Source organism: Pleurodeles waltl, chromosome 4_1, assembly GCF_031143425.1.
Source record: "Pleurodeles waltl isolate 20211129_DDA chromosome 4_1, aPleWal1.hap1.20221129, whole genome shotgun sequence".
Classification (NCBI taxonomy): Eukaryota; Metazoa; Chordata; class Amphibia; order Caudata; family Salamandridae; genus Pleurodeles; species Pleurodeles waltl.
Genome location: NC_090442.1, coordinates 438,695,371 through 438,712,580, shown reverse-complemented (window position 1 = coordinate 438,712,580; position 17,210 = coordinate 438,695,371). Strand labels below are relative to the sequence as shown.

The following is a 17,210-nucleotide window of genomic DNA, read 5'->3' as shown; positions in this document are numbered from 1 at the left end:
GTTGTTGGCTCTGATTAATTTCCAGGTGTCCCTGAAAGGAGTTGCGGTTCTTATTCGGACAGACAACTTAGTAGCCAAGGCTTATGTAAACCGGCAGGGGGGGACCAGGTCGAGGGTTTTGTTCAGTCTGGCAAGAGAGATTTTTGTGTGGGCTCAGGAATGGGTTCCTTCTCTCCGGGCTACATACATTCGGGGGTGGTCAATGTTCGGGCGGATCTGCTAAGCAGGGTGATTCCTTCCTCGCAACTTTTCTCCCTCTGGAGGTCACTGTTTCTTCATCTTGTTCGTCTCTGGGGTCTTCCGGTGTTGGATGTGTTTGCGTCCCCAGAGAATGCAAAACTCAGTCGCTTCTGCTCCCGGTTTCGTTGTCCTCAGGCTTGGAAGGTGGACGGGATGTCGTGTCCTTGGCCTCGGGCCTTTTGTACGCTTTCCCGCCATTTCAGCTGATCCGGGCCTTTCTGTTGAGAGTGCGGCATCTGGGAGCCAGGGTTCTCTTGATCGCGCCCATTGGCCGAGGGTGAATTGGTTTCCGTTGCTGCAGTTGATGGCATCCGGTCGGATGTGGCCTCTTCCTCTTTGGCCGTCTCCCCTGGAGTTTCCTTGCCTCTCGAAGGGGTCGTTGAGGAGGTTACACTTAACAGCCTGGAAGTTGAATGACGGGGTTTGACGGGTATGGGGGTACCAGTAGCTTTGAGTTCTACTTTACTGGCTTCAAGGTGGCATTCCACTTTGATTTCGTATGGTAGACAGTGGAAAGTTTTCTTCTTCTTGGTGCTTCCGGAATAAATTGGATCCTACATTCACTTCTATTTTTGATGTGATGCAATTTTTACAGGATGGTGCACAAATTGGGGTTGTTGGTGGCTTCTCTGCGGGTGCAGTGGGCGGCTATTCAGGCATTTAGGGGTCCTTGGCGTAATCTGTTGGATGAGGGTCATTTGATGCCTAGATGTTTTCAGGGGCTTCTTAATTTGTTTCCTCGCCCTGTACGTTCTTTCCCTTCCTGGGATCTTTCGTTGGTTTTGGATGCATTAACTGCTGCCCCTTTTGAACATCTGGGGGACTGTAACTTGTGCCATCTTTCTTTGAAGACGTTCTTCTTGGTGGCCATTACTTCGGCCCGCCGTTTAGGGGAATTGGGGGCCTTGGCCTGTTCTTTTCCTTTTTGTAAAGTTTTTCCGGATCGTGTGGTGCTTGTTTCAGTTCCTTCTTTTATTCCAAAAGTTAATTTTTCTTTTCATGCTCGCCAGGAGGTAATCCTTCCTTAATTTTGTCCGAATCCTTCCTCGGATGAGGAGGTTCGGTTACATTCTTTAGATGTGCGCAGGGCATTGTTGGAGTATCTGCGTGTGGTGGCTCCTTTCTGTAAAGGTGATTCGCTTTTTGTGAGTTTCGGTCCGGCCCGGAAGGGTGAGAAGCCTTCCATGGCTTCATTGAGTCGGTGGGTGCGATCCTTGATTATGTTGGCGTATTCGTTAAAAGAGGTGGTTCCTCCCCAAGGGATTCAGGGCCGTTCTACCAGGGGTATGGCGGCTACGGTGGCTGAGCTTCAGGGGGCTTCAGTGGTGGAAATTTGCAGGCCCGCCACTTGGGCCTCTCCTTCAACATTTGTTTGGCATTATAGGCTGGCGGACTTGGGTAGTTTGGAGTCGGTGTTGGGTCACCGGGTCTTATCCTCTATGATGTAATGGGGGGTAGGGTCTCGATGGTCTTTATGGAGTGTAATAAACTTCTTGCAACTCAGTGTCCGTCTCCTGTTTTCTCTTGCTATGTCTCATTGGTTGAAAGGAAGGCGAGGGAGGGATGGGGGGTAATGCGTCCATTACTTACGATAATGGCATTACTCCTAGTCCTACTCCCTCGCCTTCCTTTCCGTTCCCTCCCACCCCCCCTGATACGGACCGCCCGAGTTGCTGCTTGGGCTTGTTTTTGTACAGGAGGTGGTGGGGGTGGGAGGGGTTTAAAAGGGGAAGGGAGGGTCTAGGGGGAGGCAGGAAGCCTCATTGGTTGAAGGGAAGGCGAGGGAGTAGGACTAGGAGTAATGCCATTATCGTAAGTAATGGACGCATGACTTAAGGATCACATTCAGCTTCCTGATGTCAGTTAGTAGATCACTGTGCTATATTAGAAAGATTTCAACTTATGAACTGGAAGTAACAAAATTATCTCAGTGTCAAAAGTAGCAACCCACTTAACTATTTACATAAAATACAAATCTGTCTTGTGCTTGTTACACAGTGTGCTTTGCAGCAAACGCATCAACCTTCTATGCTACTATGAATCAAAACTGCAACTGGGAAAGCACAGAACACTTCCAGAACTGCATTAACCTATCAGAGTTATTTTACTGCTATTATAATCCCCTGAACAATTCTAGACTCACAAAAATCTCTACAGTAGGTGTCTTGATCCCCTAAAATACCTTAAAATGTATCCTCTTTGTGACCAATCATGTAAGCTTGCACAGATTTATTGTCGCATTTGTCCTTGTAATTTCTTTGCAGCAGGTTGTTTAAATAAATGTAGAAATTGACTATCAGATTCTGCTCAAGATCCGCCCCTCGTGTAACCACCCTCTGTTCTCTGCCACCCCGTGACCCTCAATTTATGGAAGTCCGGAGTATTTTGTTCCAATCACACCCATACATTTGACTTGAAATCATGGAGTGACAGAATGTATAAAATGCATATTTGCGAACAGGGATACATATGCACAACAGACGTCCCGAAAGATAAGCTAATTGAAACAACCGATCGAAATCCTTCTCTGAGGCTTGCACCAGAGGGGAGCATTTTCTCCAAAGCGGTCCTCCACGCTTGTGCACACGCCGCTCTTTGATGAAGCTTGAAGCTATTGGGCAGCGGTTCAGCCCGCGGCACGTGGATGAAGAACGCTTCCTGGAAGCGGTAAGTCGCTTGCCTCATCCCTTCTTGAAGTTTACCAACAAGCACAGCAGGGTGGCAGCGCTGCTCGCTAGATCTCCCGGGGCAGAGGAGGAGCAGCATATCTTGCTTGTCATTATCAAAGGTGAAAGGTGAATTAAAACGGGCCGCCTGGCAAGTCAGGGCAAGGGGCTGAGTTCTGGAGAGCTTGGAAGTGCTGTAGGAAACCAGGGGAGGAGCCGCTTTAAAGCAGCGCCTTCGGGGCTGACTTGGAGAGCAGGCGTTTTACAGGCACTGGCAGAGGAACGGGAGCGCTGAAGACAGGACGCGGGACCGGCCGCTCGGATTGACGCCTCATTTTATAAATAGCAGAAATATGATGGCAGGAAACAGTTCAGCGTGACATAGACATGCATCACTGCCAATGGTATTTTTGGACCGCGCGGGTCTGTTATGCAAACGCTCTATATTAACCCAAACATTTCTGCAACACCTTTCGAGGACTCACTCAAAAGTTACTTGGTCCTTGTCTTCAGCAGGGGAATAAAAACTGCAACAGCATTAGTAGCAAACGATAGACATTTCAGGTGCCATGGACTTCACAAAGGTGCTCCTGTTGGTGGCGTGGGCCGTATTTCAGGAACGTTTCAATGGACTGTCTGCAGCCGACACAAGACAACCCCGGCTGCGGTTGTCACACAAAGGTAAGTTACCAGTTCAGTCTCGAAATTTGTGTTCCTGAAATGAGTGAACAGAATGTAATTGATCTGCTGTGGTTATTTATTTTTTCTCCAAGTGCTGAATTTGTAAATGACTTGTAAAATGGGTAAATAACGACAAAGTAATGTGACAATTTTATACTAAAGTAAAATTCTAGGGGCTCGATTCTCACAAGTATTTATGAGTACGGGTAATAGTCCTACAGTAACACTCTTTTATGCACTCAAAATGCCTTTGTGAACTTTCCCCAGTACGCCAAACCTTCTCTTACTAAAAGTGCAAAGAAGGCTCAATCCTTTTAATTTTTATTACTAATTGCTTTTGCGTAGTCCTTGAATAGTTCTGTAATTCCCATTTTACATGCTTTGAGACTAATTCACAAGGCGTGTAATAGTGAGTAAGACCATTACAGAAGTACTATTATGTACTCCAAGATGCCTTTTTGAATAGGTCCCTAGAAATGCTTGAAATATATTGTTCATTACATATCTGCTTATGTAGCAACCTACCTACTTGATTTGGCAAATCAGTAAGCTCATACAACCGTTGCAGAGATTTGTGTTTTTTACACCTTTGACATATGATCAAATCCCAGAGGATCCAATCAGACTTTATCATTCCAAGGCTGATAAAGTAATACCATTGAGTTGAATAACTACAAACATCTGGTATCTTTCAATATCACCAGAAGACCCCTTGGGTGAATGTGCTCTATACAAATATGCATCTTATGTTCTATCAACACTGCAGTCTGTCTGTCGTGTCCATCAATCAAACTGCCTTCCTGAGTCGCTGTTTTATTACCTATGTCACAGCAACTACCTTCTATCGCCCTGTCTCCAGTCCCACCCGTCTCTCCAGTAGTCATTCCATCTTTCTGTTGTCTACCGTAATCCTTACATATCTGCTTCCCTCAATCTTTCTACTTTAAGCGTATATTTATCATCTCACCAAACCTATCTTACTATTTACTCTTAATTTTCCTTTACTTACATTCACCGACCCACCCCTATACATTCCTCCACGACCCAGCCATATCTATCCATCCATCCATCTAACCGTCCATCCACTCATTCACTCATAAAACCACTCACTCACCCCTCCATTCCTTTAAGTGCTTGTATGTAACTATCGACGTTGGAAATAAATAACGATTTATACATAATCTCATGTTAATAAAAGGTTATTTTTGAACGTATAGTTGCCAAAAGATATAGGAGGAGGCAACCGTTAGGAGAGGATAGCTCAGTGGCTCTTTATCTATTTACAGGTTCAGGGCTTAATAGAGCAAACGAGTGCTAGGAAGATGTCTGTAAATTGGGACATTCCATCACATGCACACAGTTTACATCATTATGCGTTTTACAAGACGTAAAGTTCAGTCATGATGGTCAGTCAGCAGTGTACGCGAGCATATATCCTGGTGGACTGTCCAGTGGTCTCTAATTGAATTATGCCGTGCATAATTCAAGCAATGCTCCACGGCAGATGCTGCCATCAATCACTCTTTGTCAGAACGTACCACCAGGGCATGGTGCAGAGGGGGTGAACAAGTATGCACGAAGAACAGGTACAGCGAGACTACAGTGCTCTGCAGAATTCTCGCGGATGTCCAGACTTAGCCTCACGACAATACTAAAGCATAGGTTCGAATCCAGCGCTACAAAGTTCCAGTTTAGACCCTCCTCCAAGAGGCACACTCTGCTTAATACGTTGCTCTCTTTCTACTGTGTTTTTAAGAAACGTTCCAGTTTTTCTCTGTGTTCTTGTGTGACGGGTGTCTTGTTTCGGATTAATCCTGGTTTTTAAAGCTCCACCCTCTCTTGCATATAGAGTGTTTACCCCATAGTGAAGTTACACGTTACAAACAATTCACCTGCCACATCACAGGGGGGATACTTCGCCACTCTGTGTCTTTAACACCGATTCAGACAAGCACAGCACGCTCTTAAAACAGGATAACACCGCGGGGAAAATAAGGAAAAGATGTTTAATATTTAAAAGCTACTACAATTTCATCCGGGAGAGAGCGTGCGTGGATAATGATGACGATTGTTTCTGGTTGTAGATAAAAACATATGGGAAGTGCTGGGACATGCCCCGAGGAGAATGATATGCACACAATCCTGCCACAAATCACAGCAAAGGCGGCAAATCACCCTTGGAAGTTAGTTCTGGAAGTAACGCTGCGATACGGATAGGCTTCCCGCGATTAAACATTGACTTGCACATATTCACACCATACACTGGAAAATGTCATACCAGCGGGAGACTTTGAAGTGCACGTCCACTCTTTCTGACGAGCAATGAGTAATAGTCGTGCTTGCGTTCACCTGACACTTGTTTTATAAAAATACCACGAACCTCTCCTTTACACGAGGCAGGAGGAGGGCTGTGTTTACACCAGGGACCAGATGTTAATCATGCTTGCCCTCTGAATGCTGTTTCCAGGCCGTGCTAATGTTTACGCACACGCTGTGACAAGGCCATGTACTGCTGCGTATATAACGTGACTCGCTGCTAGGTATAGTCAATCAAGATGGAGCTATTTTGTTAAAATAAAGGTAGCATCGTGTTGAAAAGTAACTGGGAGGTGGAGAGAAAAAGAAAGGAGAGCATGGGACGGACAGTCTCCCTTATTAGCGTGCAGGACTGGCTTTAGGGCGCGGGACCGGTGCTCTGCGTTTAGAAAAAAACTTCTAGGTTTAAAATCCTTGTGCTGCAGAGTTCCTTCCGTGTCCAGCAGTTTTCAACGGAAAATACAAATATCAAGCTAACACTGGTAGCCAATATTCCTCCTGGAGAGAGATTTGAGTTTTGTCAAGTGGCAGTTTGAGTCACCATAAAGTAGGGCAGGGGGTTAAAGTGCTTCCTGCAAAGAACGTGTACCATGCAGATCACATAATGGTATTTTATGTGGGTAACTTAGTGGGTTACTGCTTTTCTTATAGAGATCATTTTGTTACTTGCAGTTCATCAGTTACAATCCTATTACAAAACAGTGACCTATGAACTGCCATCAAGAACCTGCATGCAAACTGCATGGTATAGGTTAGAGCGCTGTGTTTTGTTCCTAAGTCTTTCCTTACCCTAATGTTGCTAAAAAGAGTTAGTTTGGGTAGAAATACATTTTTACTAGTAAAGTCAACCCCAACAGCTGTGTTATGTTTTAATTCCGAGTTTGTACTTCTCCATGCATACCACTCTTACAATATACTGCCTACCAGTATGGATGACGTGATGTCTACATCTTTTAGTCCTCTTTGTCTTATTCATTGTCTCTGTGTAGCGTATGATGTAAAGTGCTCCTACACTCCACATCGGTATGAGTAATGCTATAGAACAAATACAAAATCTGTAAGAGAGGACCTATGGGAAGTTCAGGGTCACTTTTGGAGGCTGCTAATGAGGGAATTTGTGAATAAGGAGGTTATTGGAGGGTTCCCAAAAAGATTGTTAAAGCTGGGCCTTCTCCTTTGACAATCCTGCAGCCACTCACTCTGCCTCAGTTTTTTAAAATCAGCAGAAAGACACCGGCATGCTGTAGCAAATGAATTATCATCTCTTGATTTCACTAAGCTAGTTGACATTTACAAAGGATTCAGGCAAGCCAGGGATGTATTCCATCCTCGTAGTAGTGCCACATGTGAGGCTGAAGGCACTTGCTTGTTTTTTAGATCATGTAACAATGAAGCATTGCATGTTATGTTAAAATATGGTATGTTATGGAATATTACATGTATTTTTATAATGACATATTACATGTAAGGGTACCCTAGAGCTTTGCATGTGTGTCGGACATCCTCAGGGGCCTTGGGCACTTACTAGAAGAGCCGGGTCTTCAGCTTCTTGCGAAATTCAAGATGCATAGAAGCAACCATTTATTCTTAGAATTGCTAGTGGTCAGTCAGTAACTAGTCCACGTTAGTGGTACATTTGACATTGAATAATTAGGTTGATATGCTCTGGTCAGACCAAGAGTGGTGTTAGTTGTCTAAGGCCAGGTGATTTATAACCAAAGAGAAAAGCATCTTGAGACCATGGCAACTAGAATAACTTGGGTGGGTAGCAAGGAAGGTGAATCATAGTGTTGAAATCCTATTTGAAGCATTAAGCAAAGGCATTGTATTATACTTTCTTGTTTAATGTTCTGACTACATGCTAGGGATACATTGTAATCCTTGTGCAAACAACCCAAGTGATACACCACACTACCACTCCTACATTATTGCCAGATTGCATTGCCCGTCACAAAAACTAACAATGTCCCAGACTGGGACTCTCTGGGCACCAAATAAGGAAATCCCAGATATCCAAAACAAGAGAGTCTCCAAAGCAGAGCAAATAAATAACATAGAACATGTGATTGCAACTGTTACAGACACTCCATATTGATTTTATTAAATTATATAAATATTCATATGTCTTAATTATACCAAAAAAAAAGAAAAACATTCCACCAAACTGATAAATGAACCAAGCATTAACCCTGGAAAAAGTGTAACCTAAAAAACGATAATCTCACTCATACTACTTTACTCATACCAAAGATAATAATATGTGACAAGCACCCAACATAATACAGAGGGGACAGCAAAAGGCATAAATACAGGGATACATATATTAACTCAAAATGGATAAATCATTGTAACCAGAAATGTCACAGCAAAATTGTACAAAAATGGTATCGTAGTCTATGGACTTCAAAGTCCCGGTACTATATCATATTATCAGTCCACCTTTCTGGTTCTTAAATCCTCTTTTATTTATTATAATTGTCCTTTGTTCCTTCCTTCTATTGAATGAATGAATCAAGTTGTAATGTGTGATAGAATACCCATATTAGTCCAAACGGGCCTTGTTTTCCCCAGTCCCATTTTGTTATTGGGGTGCCCTTTTCTTTGATGAACAGATTGCATTACCAGTCCAAAGTGCTGCACTGAAACCCTACATCACGGTAGTGCCCCATCTTATCATCTCACAATACCACTACAGCATATTACTTTATAACCAATTTTTCAACACTCCACTGCTACCTCTAGAACTGCCCTGTCTCTTTACCACTGTGCTGCCCCCGTCAGATCCACATTTCTGCTCCCCAACTACCTGCCACCAGTTCGGTTTTGCTACCATCACACATCATTGCACTTCTACCTTACTATCACACTACAAGTCTTGATACTACAACACTACACTACCATTGCTCTACACTACAACAGTAGGCTACACTGCTACCCTCTTTCATTAGTCTTCTACAACTGTCCAAGCACTGCTTTACACCACACCTGCACCTTCACTCCTACCACCACACTAGGGATTTCTGCAAATTTCACCACTATGCTACCACACCCATTACTGCACTCCCATCTCCCATCGATGGCCTTCAAGGAAGAAAGTTTAGCCCTCAGGACTACACTTTCATTCCCAGCACTGCAGTATTATCCAATGCTACCACACTGCACCACCACACTAACAGCTTCCACCAGTGCCCTACGTTCCCCCACCATGGAATTACTACTTCAAAGCACCACACTACCACCCCAACATCAAACTAACATCCTGTGGTAACTGCCAATGTACTACCCCTCAAGTATACATAAAACACATTGTCATGTTGAATACCCAACATATCTCACCATATCTATTTGCTAGCCAGTGCCTGCTGAGTTAGCTTTCTGGAGATGAGGCTTCCCTTGCAATAGAATGCATATTATTTTCTCCCTTCACCAAAAAACTTTAGAGTGTTTTTATTACAATCCATTTTACACCCCCAGTGTCTCAAAACGTCCTGTAAAAAGCCATATTGAGAAAATGACAGCCTACTTAATTTACATTTTGTTTTAATTATTTCTGTTCTGTGTTTAAATTGTTTGTTTGTTTTGGCAAGGTCTTTCTGATGGGAACTCATTATGAATGTTCTGCCTTGTTGTGTGGTTAAAAATGTGTAAGTCTGTATCGCAGACCTAAAGCAATCAATAATTTATGATTATACCACTTCTTCAGTAATTCTTTCTGTACTGGCTGCAAAACAGTGCTACCCAAAACCCTGCACTGAAGACAAGATCTGTCATTTGTCACACAAAAGGCAAAAGAAACGCACTATGCTGTGTCAGGCCCTTCGTGACTGCTCCCTCCTTGCTTCTTCATTGCCTCTGTGGTTACTGAATTGTTCACTTTGTTATTGTTTTATTGTGCTCAACCTTATTTAACTCATCTTTGTTCAATCTGTTCAACTTCTTTAGTTTTGTACTGCCTTTGTTAATTTCTGTGGTCTCTCCACCAGCTCACTTTCCTGACACTTTTTTCCACCACTTTTTCCAACGATTTTTATCCTGCCACTTCGCCCTCTGACTTACTGCCCTCACAGGCCCCGCTCACCATCTCCCATCACCCGTCCCTCCTCCCAGGACCTACTGAATGGAGGCTGCAGTGAGACCCAGTGATCAAGTCCTTTATTACAGCTCCCCCTTTGCTGCTTTGCTGCCTCCCTGGTTACTGAATTTTTCACTTTGTCGTTGTGTTAGTGTGCTCAACCTTGTTTAACTTATTTTTGTTTAATCTTATTCAACATGTTTTGTTTTGTACTGCCTTTGTTATTTCTGTTGTTTCTCTGCCCACACGCTTTCTCACCACTTTTTGCCACCTCTTTTTCCCACTGCTTTTTCCCACTGCTTTTATCCCACTGCATCTCCCTCCAGCTTACTGCCATGACAGACCCTGCCCACTGCTTCCCAGCACCCCTCCCTCCTTCCAGGACCTTCTTAATGGAGGCCGCAGTGTGGGTGCTCAGCGGACATGCACAGCGGGCTTGCCGCCGACACACCAAAGTCAAGCCCATCTGTGCATGAACTGCGTCCAGCACCAGGATTCTTGGTTCTCCTGCGACAAGCTGATACACCTCTGTTGAGCTCTGAGCCCTGGACCCCAGACTCTGCATCATCAACTATCAACTGTAGGTCCTGCTGACACTGTCACTTCTCCTGCAACATCGGAGCACCAGCACACACAGTGACCACCAGCACGCTGACCACACCAACCACCCCAACCACAACTGCTTTTGAACAACTCCAGTGCTTCCTGCTCAACGCACGACTAGTCTGCAAGCATGCCATAGGCATCTGGTAAACCATCATTTCTCTCACCTCTGATATCATCTGTCTCAACAAGACCTGTCTCAAACCCGCATTTGCTCTCAACATTAACTTAGCAACTCCAAAAAGCTATAAGATAACAGACCAGGGCTTCATCAACTAACTTGGGGGTGGAATTGCTTTCATCCACAAAGAAACCATCCACTGCACCACCATCACAGATAACACCATCCCAATCATGGAACTCCTCAATTTCCAACTTCAAAATGACGGCAAAACCACAGTTGCCTCAGACCTCCAGGACCACATCCCAGTTTCTGCAGTGCTTGCCCTGAATTAATTGCCCCACTTGCCATCGCCTCCAAGCACTACCTCTTCCTTGGAGACCTAATTTTCCATCTCAGTGACCTCAACGATGCCAACACTCAGAGTCAAGTACAACCATGTCATTAAACTCTCCTGGACAGACCAATCCATCATCCACTTCACCATCACAGGATCCCCCAGCACTGCCTCCAAACATCCCAGCAGCTCACACCACAGCTGGAACAAAGTTTCAGAGAGCCAGTGGACCAATGCTCTCAAAACCTTCCGCTCTGACACCACAACCAACCTAGAACACGCTGTCAAGTACTTCTCTGCCTGGATAACAGATTCTGCTGACAGTCACTCCCATCAAGCCTAACAAACTCAGGAGACCCACCAAATACACCATTTGGTACACCGAAGAATTGACAACCGTGAAACATAACTGCAAGTGACTGGAAACGAAATGGCACACCAGCAAGGAGCCCTTTAACCAAGCCACCTTTAAATTGTCCCTCAACTAATACCACCAACTACTGAAAGAGACGAAGAGAAGAGCCCTGGCTGACTGCATCAAAGCCAGTTCTAACCACAGCAAAGAATTTTCAACATTGTTAAACCCTTCAGCTACTGACAACATCATCCCCACTTTATCAGGAACTCTGTGACACCCTGGCAGGGTCCATGACAAGATCTCCACCATCTACAAAACCTTTGAATTCAAAGCCACTGCCGCTGACACCCTCAGCCTCATCGCTCCCACAGAAGCAACCGCAATGGTATCTCCGACCATCTGTTCATCACCTCGGACCAGCTCATCACGCAAAACTCCACAGCCATCTTGAATTCTATCCACCCAGGGGCACCCACTGACCTCTGTTCCCACCACATTTTCAACCGTGGGTGCAAAATGATCAGCAGCAAGCTCACCGCCATCTTCAACTCATCCACAAACATTGCTACCTTAAATGAAGTATGGAAAAATGCTGAAGTTCAACCACTTCTCAAGAAACCTTCCACTGATCCCAGCAAACTCAAGAACTACTGTCCCATCTCTCTGCTCTCCTTTCCTGCCAAAGTTCTCCAAAAGGCCGTTGTAGGAGGCTGGACTGGCTTGTAGTGAGTACCAAGGGGTACTTGCACCTTGCACCAGGCCCAGTTATCCCTTATTAGTGTATAGGGTGTCTAGCAGCTTAGGCTGATAGATAATGGTAGTTTAGCAGAGCAGCTTAGACTGAACTAGGAGACGTGTGAAGCTACTACAGTACCACAAGTGTCACTTGCACAATATCATAAGAAAACACAATACACAGTTATACTAAAAATAAAAGTACTTTATTTTTATGACAATATGCCAAAGTATCTTAGAGTGTACCCTCAGTGAGAGGATAGGAAATATACACAAGATATATATACACAATACCAGAAATATGCAGTATAGTCTTAGAAAACAGTGCAAACAATGTATAGTTACAATAGGATGCAATGGGGACACATAGGGATAGCGGCAACACAAACCATATACTCCAAAAGTGGAATGTGAACCACGAATGGACCCCAAACCTATGTGACCTTGTAGAGGGTCGCTGGGACTATTAGAAAATAGTGAGGGTTAGAAAAATAGCCCACCCCAAGACCCTGAAAAGTGAGTGCAAAGTGCACTAAAGTTCCCCAAAGGACAAAGAAGTCGTGATAGGGGAATAAGGCAGGAAAGACACAAACCAACAATGCAACAACTGTGGATTTCCAATCTAGGGTACCTGTGGAACAAGGGGACCAAGTCCAAGAGTCACAAGCAAGTCGGAGATGGGCATATGCCCAGGAAATGCCAGCTGTGGATGCAAAGAAGCTTCTACTGGACAGAAGAAGATGAGGTTTCTGCAGGAACGAAAAGGGCTAGAGACTTTCCCTTTGGTTGACGGATCCCTCTCGCCGTGGAAAGTCGTGCAGAAGTGTTTTCCCGCCGAAAGAATGCCAACAAGCCTTGCTAGCTGCAAATCGTGCGGTTAGCGTTTTTGGACGCTGCTGTGGCCCTGGAGGGACCAGGAGGTAGCAAATTGGACCAGGAGAGAGAGGGGATGTCGAGGAAGACAAGGAGCCCTCTCAGCAGTAGGTAGCACCCGGAGAAGTGCCCGAAAGAGGCACTACAAGGATGCGTGAAATGGTGCTCACCTGAAGTTACACAAAGGAGTCCCACGTCGCCGGAGACCAACTTAGAAAGTCGTGCAATGCAAGTTAGAGTGCCGTGGACCCAGGCTTGGCTGTGCACAAAGGATTTCCGCCGGAAGTGCACAGGGGCCGGAGTAGCTGCAAAAGTCGCAGTTCCCAGCAATGCAGTCTAGCGAGGTGAGGCAAGGACTTACCTCCACCAAACTTGGACTGAAGAGTCACTGGACTGTGGGAGTCACTTGGACAGAGTTGCTGGATTCAAGGGACCTCGCTCGTCATGCTGAGAGGAGACCCAAGGGACCGGTAATGCAGCTTTTTGGTGCCTGCGGTTGCAGGGGGAAGATTCCGTCGACCCACGGGAGATTTCTTCGGAGCTTCTAGTGCAGAGAGGAGGCAGACTACCCCCACAGCATGCACCACCAGGAAAACAGTCGAGAAGGCGGCAGGATCAGCGTTACAGAGTTGCAGTAATCGTCTTTGCTACTATGTTGCAGGTTTGCAGGCTTCCAGCGCGGTCAGCAGTAGATTCCTTGGCAGAAGGTGAAGAGAGAGATGCAGAGGAACTCGGCTGAGCTCTTGCATTCGTTATCTAAAGTTTCCCCAGAGACAGAGACCCTAAATAGCCAGAAAAGAGGGTTTGGCTACTTAGGAGAGAGGATAGGCTAGCAACACCTGAAGGAGCCTATCAGAAGGAGTCTCTGACGTCACCTGGTGGCACTGGCCACTCAGAGCAGTCCAGTGTGCCAGCAGCACCTCTGTTTCCAAGATGGCAGAGGTCTGGAGCACACTGGAGGAGCTCTGGACACCTCCCAGGGGAGGTGCAGGTCAGGGGAGTGGTCACTCCCCTTTCCTTTGTCCAGTTTCACGCCAGAGCAGGACTAAGGGGTCCCCTGAACCGGTGTAGACTGGCTTATGCAGAATTGGGCACATCTGTGCCCAAGAAAGCATTTCCAGAGGCTGGGGGAGGCTACTCCTCCCCTGCCTTCACACCATTTTCCAAAGGGAGAGGGTGTAACACCCTCTCTCAGAGGAAGTCCTTTGTTCTGCCATCCTGGGCCAGGCCTGGCTGGACCCCAGGAGGGCAGCTGCCTGTCTGAGGGGTTGGCAGCAGCAGCAGCTGCAGTTAAACCCCAGGAAGGGCAGTTTGGCAGTTCCAGGGTCTGTGCTACAGACCACTGGGATCATGGGATTGTGCCAACTATGCCAGGATGGTATAGAGGGGGCAATTCCATGATCATAGACATGTTACATGGCCATATTCGAAGTTACCTTTGTGAAGCTACATATAGGTAGTGACCTATATGTAGTGCACGCGAGTAATGGTGTCCCCGCACTCACAAAGTCCGGGGAATTGGCCCTGAACAATGTGGGGGCACCTTGGCTAGTGCCAGGGTGCCCTCACACTAAGTAACTTTGCACCTAACCTTTACCAGGTAAAGGTTAGACATTTAGGTGACTTATAAGTTACTTAAGTGCAGTGTAAAATGGCTGTGAAATAACGTGGACGTTATTTCACTCAGGCTGCAGTGGCAGGCCTGTGTAAGAATTGTCAGAGCTCCCTATGGGTGGCAAAAGAAATGCTGCAGCCCATTGGGATCTCCTGGAACCCCAATACCCTGGGTACTTCAATACCATATACTAGGGAATTATAAAGGTGTTCCAGTAAGCCAATGTAAATTGGTAAAATTGGTCACTAGCTTGTTAGTGACAATTTGGAAAGAAATGAGAGAGCATAACCACTGAGGTTCTGATTAGCAGAGCCTCAGTGAGACAGTTAGTCACTACACAGGTAACACATTCAGGCACACTTATGAGCACTGGGGCCCTGGGTTACCAGGGTCCCAGTGACACATACAACTAAAACAACATATATACAGTGAAAAATGGGGGTAACATGCCAGGCAAGATGGTACTTTCCTACAGCCGTCAACCGCCAATTCACAGAACACCTGTAGATCAACAATCTTCTGGACCCTTTCTAATCTGGATTCCACACCAACCATAGCACGAAAACTGTCCTGATTGCTAAAACTGTTGACTTCAGAACCCTCTTTGATCGGGGAGAAATGACAGCCCTGATCCTCCTCCACCTTTCAACAGCATTCAACACCGTATCCCACCACACCCTTATCAAGAGGCTTCATCACACTAGAATCCAAGGAGACATCCTCAAATGAATCACATCCTTCTTCGACGGAAGAACCCAGGGAATACACCGACCACTTATCACCTCAGAACCTAAGAATAGTATCTGCTGTGCCCTCAAGGCTTGTCCCTTAGTCACTGCACAACATGTACATGACCCTCTTGTCCAACATTAACAAACCCTATGGAATGAACATCATATTCTATGCAGATGACACCCAGCTCATTCTCTCACTATCAGAAGACCCCTCCACCATGAAGGCCAACTTCCACATGTGTATGATGGGCATCACCAACTGGATGAATAACAACTGCATAAAACTCAACAAAAATAAAACAGAAGTGCTGATCTTCAGGAACAACACCTCCCTGTGGAACAACTTCTTGTGGCATACCGAACTAGGACTAGCACCCACTCCAACAAACAATGCTCAGAATCTTGGCATCGTCCTGGATAGCAAGCTCACCAGGAAAAAATAGCTCCATGCAGTCTCTTTCACCTGCTTCATTACCCTTCGCATGCTTCATAAGATCTTCAAATGGCTCCTCATCAACACCAAATGAATGGCTACTCAAGCCTTAGTCACAAGCAGCTGGTCTATGGGAAGGCACTCTACAAATCTACCACCACGCACCTCCTGAAGAGACTGCTCCATACCATAAAGAGTTCAATGGCCAGACTCATCCATGACCTCCTCAAATGGACCGACACCACACCCCACCTCAAGAAGTTCCACTGGCTCCCCATTCAGATGATATGCCAGTTTAAGATGCTGATCCACACCTACAATGTCTTTCACAATCAAGGACCAATATCCATTAACTACCGCTTGAACTTCCACCAACCCTCCAGACACCTGTGCTCAGCTTCCCTCTCCCTTGCACACACACCTAGCATCCATTGAAGCAACAGTGGAGGACATTCCTCCCCCTACCACACAGCAAAATCCTGGAACAATCTCCCCCTTCACCTACTGACCTCATCCCCTGTTCTGGAATTCAGGTAAGGACTCAAGACCTGGCTGCTCAACTGAACCCCTTAGCAGCTATGTCCTCAGTGCATGAATGCCCTCACGGGTGATTAGCTGTGCACTATTAATACTGTTTGATTGATTAAGATAATGCATGCTTTGCTGTTGTGTAATGTCACATTTTTGATTTTGGAGCTATCACTTTTCTATGATGTTAAATTAGATACCAGACTATGTGACATTGTATGTTGTAATATCACATAAAATTACTCACTATAATGGAGTTCTCCATATCACAGTTTCTAGGAACTGTAAATAACATGTTATTACTACCCATTCATATTACTTAATTTACCAACCCTGGAGAATGGAAGGCTGAGTATGCCTTGCCAGGCTGTGAACTTGTGGCATGCCAATCATCATTTTATCCAAGAGGCTAATGTTCAGTTGATTGAACCATCCCTCCAGCCTGGCAACTTTGTCCCTGTATGAACGAGAGGTAAATATAAAACTGGAATTCTGCTATATTTAAGAAGCCAAGACAAAGGGGGTCATTCTGACCCCGGCGGTCATGGACCACCGGGGCCAGGGTTGGCGGGAGCACTGCCAACAGGCTGGCGGTGCCCCACAGAGCATTCTGACCGCGGCGGTTTGGCCGCGGTCAGATGTGGAAAACCGGTGGTCTCCCGCCGGTTTTCCGCTGCCCAAATGAATCCTCCATGGCGGCGCAGCTCGCTGCGCCGCCATGGAGGATTCTGACACCCCATACCGCCATCCTGTTCCTGGCGGTTCGCCCGCCAGGAACAGGATGGCGGTATGGGGTGTCGTGGGGCCCCTGGATGGCATGGGCACTGCAGGGGCCCCCGTAAGAGGGCCCCGCTTTGTATTTCAGTGTCTGCTTTGCAGACACTGAAATACGCGACGG

At 45.9% G+C, this 17,210-nt stretch overlaps 1 protein-coding gene across 1 annotated transcript in view; it reads left to right on the top strand.

Annotated features, from left to right (window-relative positions):
- Positions 1-3,176: 3,176 nt before the first annotated feature.
- Positions 3,177-17,210, top strand: part of SEMA3E (semaphorin 3E) — a 553,526-nt gene continuing 539,492 nt past the window's right edge. Inside the window, exon 1 of the mRNA XM_069228706.1 lies at positions 3,177-3,587. Coding sequence (XP_069084807.1) covers positions 3,476-3,587 — 112 coding nt within the window. The 5' untranslated portion in view covers positions 3,177-3,475. The remainder of the gene's footprint in view (positions 3,588-17,210) is intronic.